General features: G+C 33.7%; 1 protein-coding gene across 1 annotated transcript in view; it reads left to right on the forward strand.

Annotated features, from left to right (window-relative positions):
- Window positions 1-1505: 1505 nt before the first annotated feature.
- Window positions 1506-9586, forward strand: part of LOC108782732 (prominin-like protein) — a 38833-nt gene continuing 30752 nt past the window's right edge. The window contains exon 1 of the mRNA XM_018551086.1: window positions 1506-1815. Coding sequence (XP_018406588.1) covers window positions 1506-1815 — 310 coding nt within the window. The remainder of the gene's footprint in view (window positions 1816-9586) is intronic.

Below are 9586 nucleotides of genomic sequence, written 5' to 3' on the forward strand. Positions count from 1 at the left end.
CGGGCAGTTAGAAGCATTACAAGAAAAAGGCCTCCATGGCCGCTCTCAGGTTTCTCTCTGATAATAGTTTCGCAGAATTGACATTTCCCTTTCCCACGATTTAAATAATCATGTTAATCTATCTGCCCCTGGTCTATATTGTGTCCAAAGAAAAAATTATGAAATTAGAGATTTCTTTATCCATTGAACCTCAGTATAGTGATCAACGCTGAAGATAAAAATTGTTTTATCGGTAATACAGACGGCTCCAGTATCCTCTAATAATTGTATCTAGATCAAAATATCTAAAAAAAAAATTGTCTCTTACAATTTTTGAACAATTATTGGTCCTATTTTAATATCCTCTTTCCATCCATAAAATAATGAGTAAATTTTGTACGAACTAATAAATTTTTATTATTGTTATATTATTATATGCATATATTAAATTATTATTATTTTATTATATATATTAAAAAATATTAAGTTATTATTATTATATATTAAAAAATGTATGACGCTCTTAGAACATTACAAAAAAAGAATTTGGTAGTAATTAAATTTGAATACAAATGATACACAACAGCTTAAAATCTTTAACATATGATAAAATATAATACACGTATAAAATGAAATTGTGTGTTAAGCATTAGTCCTTTTATAATTATCTAAAATTTAATAATTTTGAAATGTCATTATGCAAGTCGATGTTATAATTGTTCGACGTATAAATTCTTTGAATTTAAATTATTGGTAAATCGCGATATTATTCGTGATACAAAAACAGTTTGTTGGAATATGTCTTAATTCTTGCCTGAGTTGGATTCTTTAGCTTACAATTCGTCTGTTTCTCGTAAAAACCAGATTGTTGGACGTGCCGTGACGTTATATAAAAACCTTTTAAAAAAAAAGAAAAAAATATACTCCAAGTTCATAAAAAAAAATTTTGAATTCTTAAAAAAACCGACATTAAATAAATGTAATTATCCAAGTATTCCATTACGAAAGACACACAAGACGAACCGAAAGTTGCTAAAATTGTCAATTGGATTATATAGTAAAGAAAAAACTTGTCGTGCCCTGGTCGTATTAATTGTACTTCAGTGATAACGTTATTCCAACATATTTGCTTTATAATAATTAAATTATAAATTATAAAACAATATAAGATATAAAAAATAATAGACATATGTACGTAAATATAACTTGCATAATTACATTTATTTCATGTCCGTTTTTTTGATTAAGAAGAATTCAATATATTTTTAGAAACAAATAATTTTACTGAGTGGGAGAGAGTGAGGGGGGGGGAGGGGGGAACGAAAGAGTGATGGCGCGAGAAAAAGCGCAACGTGTTGAAGTGGGGCCCCCCCCTCCGGGGGGGGGGGACGATGGTCCAATTCCGGCGTTCCGCTCGCTGCGTTGAGAACTGAGAATGGCAGAATGAGCTGGAGTCAGTTCAGTCGGTAGCGGCGCGTCCTAGGCGCGAGTCGCTAAGAGTGGGTAGGCATAAGGACGGATCCATAATGACGGAGGCCGCGTCGTCGGTCGTGATGTCGTCTCTCATGCGCGTTCTCGTCGTGTCTTTCGTGTTTTTGTGGCCGGTACTAAGCGAGGAGACTAGCTTGACCGACCGTATGCGGGCGATCAGCGAGGATCTGGACCGACAGCTTAACGAGATAATGGCCTCGCAGGCGCTCAGCTATTCGACGGTGAACACCGTCGGGCTGCCCTACAACGCCACCACCAAGTTCAATCCGAAGGGCATGGGCCAGCTGTACAATGTGACGAATATATTCATCGATATGGTACAGAGCAAGCAGGCGTATCCGGAGGGTGAGTGCTCCTTTTGCTCTCGAATCTCTTGTCTTCTGCGAAATCCCGCCGGTGACGCCAATGGTGAAGAGGGACGGCGGGGAACGGTGCGTCATGCATTTTCGCCCTTCTGGGTTACGCCCTGTGATACTAATATCGCTCCACGCGCGCTCGAAAAAAAAGTCGATGTCGCTGTGTTGGTAAACAAGATGGACTGTCAAAGCATCGCGGATCGACACAGGGGTTAACGATAACGGATGTTTCGCCTCGTTCGCGTTTTCAATCGCCGCGATTGGATTTCCGTGTGCTTTCCAACAAGCGACACCCTGCGATCATCTCGTCCTTGTTTAACATCGGTGAACAACAAGGAATATCACGATACACCGTGTCATCTGTGTCGCTTGTTGGAAAACTTCATCCAACGTCATGCCGTTGTTGCGTCGGAGCGATAAATAATTGCAGACTCTGTATGCCACCAATATTGATAGTTATGTTAATAAGATTAAAATATTTCGATAAAATTCTATGGGTGCTGAAAAGACGATGCCAAATATATTTGTTGGTGTTGCAAACAGGAGTTAAAAATTACAGAACAGAAGTGATAAAGAAAGTTTTATATCGAAGAGATGTATCATACTTAATTTCTCATGATTGTCTGGCCCTGAGAGGCTATCAACGAATTGCAAGAGACTGCACTTCGTTAATGAACTCCAATGCAAACCCACCTTTAGAAACGGATGTGTCTGTCGTTCGCGCGAGGTCGACGAATTACGCGAATTATTATGAAGGTCACCAAATAAAAACTGCACGAGATCATCTAAATCAAGCGATTTGTATTTGAAGTATTTAAATTATTAATTTAAATTATTGCCTTCGAGATACATAATACGAGAGAATAGAATCATGATGGGAGGAGAGAATTAAAAATTAATTAACTGAAATAGTCTAAAAAATTTCATGCAATATTGGAGTTATTTAAAAATGTGAAGACGCGACAAACCTAGTTAGCTAATTTTATCTCGGTAGTTCTAGATTGTAGAGTTGCTTTTTTTGGGAAACACAGTCGACACAAGTGTCATTCTATCTTTGTTACTTATTGATTGCCAAGAATAGAACGATGTTTACATCGATTGTGTCATTTGTATCTCAAAAAGAAAGCAACTTTTTTATCGTTCTTGTTATCATCTTATGATATGGGAACATTTTTTATCAGTCAAAATCAGTATTAACCGAAGTTATTGTAATCTATAGAATTCCTGTTTCCTCATTTTAGTTATATCGATTTGCGAGTTGAATTACAAAAATCAAAAAGTTACATGCATTTTTCATTATATTGTGTACTGAGATAAATTTAATTTTTTATATGATAGAGTAAAAATACATTTGATAGAGTAAAAATGTATTAAGAATCCTTTGTTTCATTATTCTATATTTGTCAATCGCGCCGTAATGATTCAGCCGACAAAAGTGTATAAAGAAGTGTGAAAATCACAACGATAACAGTTTATAATGCAAATATATATCTACGTATAATTTTACACTTGTGATTAGTGTATAATTTTATATACTTTTTTCTACACATGTTTTTTTTTTTTTCAAGAAATATGGACTGCATGATTAATCGAAATTTATTAATCCGCGAGCCGAAGGCAAATTTTTGATATCTTATCAATCTTTATCGTCTGTAATAATACAAGTGATAACATGCGAAAAAATGTTACTTTCAACATTCGACATTAGGAAAAAAAGTTGACATGATTTTTTGTTCCTGATGTCATAATTTACTTAATGTGAAGAATATAGCAGGAGTCTTTTAATGATGAACCGAGGGATCGTGATTATGATCTGGTCATAAATGCGACGTATGACAAGCGGAAGATAACGGCATTGTATTTCGTAGAAAGAGCTTATGCTCGTACATTTACAGAAATTTTACAGATCTTGAAATTGCATTTAATGTTGTATTCCTTGAGTATAGAATAAATAGAAGGAAAAAAAGGTTATCATTACATATGATACAACCATCACGTATAACGTCATAAGAAAAATATCATTCGCGCGTTGTTATTTGATTAACAGAAAAGTTTATTGTTTATTTGTTTACATAAATTTTCCAATATGTATATTAAAACGCTTTTATCCATGAATTCGATCATTCTGAGTTGTGTAAATTTATGCAACGTCTCCACACTCTCATCTCTCTCCATAAAATATTTCTTATAAATCGGTTTAGGTCTAGCGATGAGATTATGCGCTTGTCCAATAAAAATCGATATTAGGAGATTCGATGCTTTTTCATTGTATTTCGAATGAATTTACGCAATTATCTGGCCTTTGTTCACCTCTGAAATACACGTCACAATTGTCATGAATGAAGTATTCGCATTTTTTGTGTTTAAGTTGATACACGAAGATTAGTACAGGCATTTTATGCTTGATTTGCTTGGCCAGAATTGTTCGATTGTTATTTTGATATTGAAATTTAAATTTTCGATTAAAATTCGCTTTTTTATTGTCATTATTCAAAATAAAGTAAAATTCTTGAACACGCACACATACACTTAAACATTTAATTTCACCGCATTATGTTGTCAACAATACATAAATGTAGCTTTTATGTTACACATGTCGATTTCATAATAATCACAGTCAAGGTTTTTTGCACTTCGTCGCGAGTTACGCGATAATTATGGCAAAAAATATGAAAGTGTATATTCGACATGGCGTGATCCATTCTCGCTCGTTAACGATTATTGCTCGAAGATTTGTACGCAAAAAAAGAATAATAAAAATGGTCTCATAATATTTAGGGATACACAAACGCTTTTCGCGCGGCCCAGAGAGGTTTATTAAAAAACTCCGATAACTCTCTGCGATCTACGCAGATCATTGACCCTCCCAAGCGCAATAAATAGGAGCGTGCATATCGCGTCTAGCAGGAAGTTGATAGCGAGAGAGTACGTCATCGTCTGTCCAGCAGCGTACGGGAATTCCGATAATCACGCTCGTCATTCATGCGGCTTGAGGCGTCGGGGTGGCTTGGTGCTTGGTTCGTGAACTAGTAGTAATCCGTGAATCGGGACCCGATCTCGTCCACGTTTCACATACGCAGGATTCTTCCTGCATTTAAACAATGCTCCATCTATGATAAAGAACCCCAACTACATCTTAAATTAAGAAACATCATTGCTCCATCGATTACGCGTCTCCCTTCTTAAAAGCAAGTTTGGTTAAATCTATGTAAACTTAAAAGTTCTCGTTGATGATCTGATTTGGTCGTGATGACGATTTTTGTGGTGATGTGATTTGGCTGCATTGCCTCCTCCTTACACTTTGAAAATAGGAATCAATAAATAGTAAGATAAAGATGCAACAGGCCTTTTGGTGGGACAAAAGTACTTTTGTACGCGTCAATTACTCTTGAAAATTTGAATATCAATTTTTGAAATGATAATAAATATAATAAGTGAGTACAAGGTATATAAATATAATAAGTGAGTTGAAATCAAATTCAGTGAAATCAAAATTTAATAATTAAAATAATGATTTCTGATTATAGTTTCAGAGTTTCTAATAGTTTTAAGAAATAGTTCTGACCGTTTTAAAGACCATCATAGAAATGCAATTCAAACATATGGGGGTTAACTTCACGCAGTCCCATTTTCGAAAAATGATATCTTTCGAAAATGGGGAAAGTTAGCCTCCTACACACATGTGTGAATCGCATTTTTATGCTTTTAAAATGGTTAGAACTATTTCTTAAAAGTATTAGAAACTCTGAAACTATCAGAAATCTATGCATAATTCTAAAGAAAAATTACATTTTTTAAATAATAGGGGCTAGTTTGACAGGGGTTTTAACGCAAAAATTATGCGATAATGAAATTGGATTTCGATAGTTGCAACGCTTTTGTCCGCCTCGCTTAGTGGCCTACAACGCATTGCGGCGACGGTCAGGTCGTTTCTTTAGGATGACGTTGCTTTTTCTTGAAGTTTGTACGTAGTTTGCAGTCAACTAACGGCATCTTTAACAGTACGGATTATTGCTAAATCCCATCTGACGCTTCTCTTATTGCTTCATTACGCTCGACTATCGACGGGAAGCGGAACTGACGATATTATCAAGTTAGGAAGTTGCATACAACGATAATTCAATGTCGCGTTTAATTTTTATAATTGCCACTATTGCGAATTATCGTAACCATCATTAATATTTTAATTAAGAATATTGTGTCATAATATTGTATATATTATTAATCTTAGTATTTTGAAAGAAGATATCTTAATTTTATAGAATTTTTAATTATCTCTTATTCTGAATACTAATGTTAAGATATCAATGTCTGTTATATAGATATTAATGTATTCATTGAATATTCTATGTAGTTTCACAGCTTTAGAATAGCATACCTCTTTATATCCTTAGCCTCTGATTATATATTAAGTTTGTTAACGAAGTAACGATCGATAATCTTTTGTTTCTTTAACAGAATCAGATGTACGATACTTCATTAGTGTGATTAAAGGAAATCGATTTTTTTACAATGATTTATATGATGGCATGTGCAAATGCAAAGATCCTATAATAAAATTTTTGTAAATAATATTGATTGAATAACGATAGAACTGAAAATCTGGCGTTTAAAGTTATATATCACTTAATTAAGGATACGTTATAAAATCGTTGATAAAATTGATTTTATTAGTTTGATAACGTAATTTAGCCAAGAGATGAAATGATGAGTTTTCCTGTATTTGTTTTTGACGTACAGTTTAATGATCGATAAAATAAATATGTAATTGTTAGAGACTTGCAATTGTGAAGTTGTTCTAATTTTCAAATATATTTTTAATATACTGTACTTTATATATTAAACATTTTATTCGATTCTTAACATTGCAAATATTTATATTTATATTATTTGTTGAAAACAGACATACAATGAAAAAGTACATACAATCGAGTCTCCCACAAGAAAAAGAAAGATAGTTTAATATAAAATCCAGAATTTTGTTATTAATTTACAGAAAAAAATCGGCGCCGGTCAAAAAATCTGAAAAAATTTACCTAAAAGCATACTTTGTAGCTAAAGCTATGTTCAAAATTTTAAGTAATTCTTAATATATTGCATTCTTCTTATGATCTCCTTAAGACGAAGCGGCGCATCTTTTTTTATTTTCGAATAATATCGGGAAGTCTCATTCCGGTTGTCGTTGGTTGATGGTATTTTATTAACGCTTTCCATGACAAAAAAAAATTCTGTCTGCTTGTATAGAGACCCGTTAAGCGTTGTGTGACAACTCCGATCACTATATATTGATTTTATCGCTTGATTCTCGTCGTGCAAAGGCCATCCATTTCCTCTCCCGGAATAGAGAAATGGATTCGCGAGCGAGCGCGCGAGGGAGAGAGAGAGAGAGAAAGAGAGATGAACACAAAGGGGAGACATTTGCGAGTCGGGGATGTCCTCGTGCATTAATCTTTCGTTCAATGGTGTTACTTAGTTCAGTTCCCTCTTATTTTTTCGAGGATAATCGCGTGACACGCTGCCTTTCAACGTATATTTTCAAATTGAATTACGTTACGGATTTATTGATATTCCTTCGCGCATGGTTGCTGCAAATACTAGAGACCCTCAAGTAAGAGATACGCGAACTTCGAGTATTTGCAAGAACATGGCGACCTCTATGATTTGTCATATGTTTAATATTTGTAATATTTGTATGTTTGTAAGTACGAATTACTAAGTTTAAATAATGATGATTTAATGTTATTATAAAATATTATTATGCTATCTAAGTTGGAAAATTGATGTGATAATTGCAAATATCGTAACGCGTAGGCATATTTCTAATAAATAATCTACACTACTCAACAAAATTAAAGTATTATCTATATCTGTTCCCATTATCTCACCCTGCAAAAATTGGCAAATTTCAAGATAAAATGACTTCGTCAAAAATTATTGTATCGAGATGTTCATAAACGCATTTTAAAGCTTGAAATCTCTACTTTTCAGAGCGGTATTTCAATAAACGGTATTACTGATATTTCGTGAAGTTTATACATAAACACAAATGAACATGCATCAAACCTCAACATTTTTTACAAAATTTGAGAAGTTCCACGGTACAAACTAAAAATTGTGCACAAATGCGGTTTACAGCATTCGAAAGACTGACCGTCGTGAAGTTAGCCCCCCAACATTAAAAAAAAATATAATTTATATAGCTCATTCGATTGCTCATCGTTTGCACATTTTTAAATTTTATTTACATACCTTTAGTTTAAAAGTTATTTAAAAAAACAATTTTGGGGGAGCTAACTTCACATTAGCCCCTCAACATCGAGCAAATGGATTCGAAAAGATCTTAATCGATAGATTTTCGTTTGCACATTTCAAATCAATTCGATTTTTCGTTTGCACACCTATAGTTTAAGAGTTATGAACAATTAAAGTTTCGGGAAGGATCGACAGCCGCAAATTGGTTCATAGCTTCCTTAAATAGTTGAGGTGGTTATGTGAACTTTTTAATATTTTTTAATCACTTAATCCTATAGAAAAAATACGCTGATTATAAATAATTCTCGTTTATAAACCAAGTATTACAAAAATGTTTATATAGTGAAGATTAATATCATCGTACTTCTTTTATAAAACACACGTTAACAAAGGAAGAATAATTTATAAACGGTCATTAAGCGTGACCTTGCGTTACACTGAATACACTTGATAAATGCTTTCTACAAAATGCACAAGAACCGTTACAGTCGAAGGATTCGCTGGCGCTCTTCAACATATATTAACTGATTTTTTGATAAAAATCTTGTCGGCCTGTTTGATGTACCATATAGATACAGTTTTCAGATCAAACACAAATACAAAATAAATAAATCGTAAGATTCGTACAAACTAATTCGTTTGCATATGTCTTAATGTTGCAAAAGAATTGCGCAACATGCAGTATTAAGAAATTATGACTATAACTTGATCAATGAACAATTAAACGAGCAGATAATCATGCGGCATCCAGTTATTCAGCTTGAAAAATGAAAACATTAGTATCCGTTATCGGCATTGTCACATTATCGCGATTCTCAAACAATAAAGCTCGCAGTTAATAACTCGAGAGAACATTGTCCTTCGCTGATTTGTCTCTTTTACCTTTATTACATGTATCTGGACGAGTATCTTTTATTTATACAAGCTAGCGAATTAGTATTTAATTTTTTACGCATTTTTATACGCTATAGTATATTATTAATAGATAAAGCTCTATTCTAGCATCCTGCTATATATAACAGAGAGTCAAGAATAGAGGGAACGGTTGTTACCTGGATTTACTTTGCAGTTACTACTTGAGTTAATTTGTTGTGAAAAAAAAATTATTTAAATTATTTTTAAGCTCTCTGTTAAATGTTTTAAAACGCATCCGTGGAGTCCAACAACATTGTTCATATCTAGTATACAGACATAAAATCTTCCAATTCTGTAACTCTTAACGAGACAGTCCGGTATGTGTTGTCGACGTTGTCGTTGCGTAGATTTTTTTCAATGTATAATACCGGATGACAATATACGATATCGACACTAACATTAAGAGTTACAGAATCGGAGTACTGAAAAGCATTTGTCACCAAAAGAATCAAAGACAGACTTACAATATTTATCACTGCGCAGTAAAAGATTAGAAGCTCAATGAATGTACAAAACGAAAAAAGAAAGTCATATATCGATGAGAGAGAAAATAGACGAAAGGAATAAGCATGGGGGGGGGGGGGGGGGGGGTT

Source organism: Cyphomyrmex costatus, unplaced genomic scaffold, assembly GCF_001594065.2.
Source record: "Cyphomyrmex costatus isolate MS0001 unplaced genomic scaffold, Ccosl1.0 scaffold1335, whole genome shotgun sequence".
NCBI classification, from domain to species: Eukaryota; Metazoa; Arthropoda; class Insecta; order Hymenoptera; family Formicidae; genus Cyphomyrmex; species Cyphomyrmex costatus.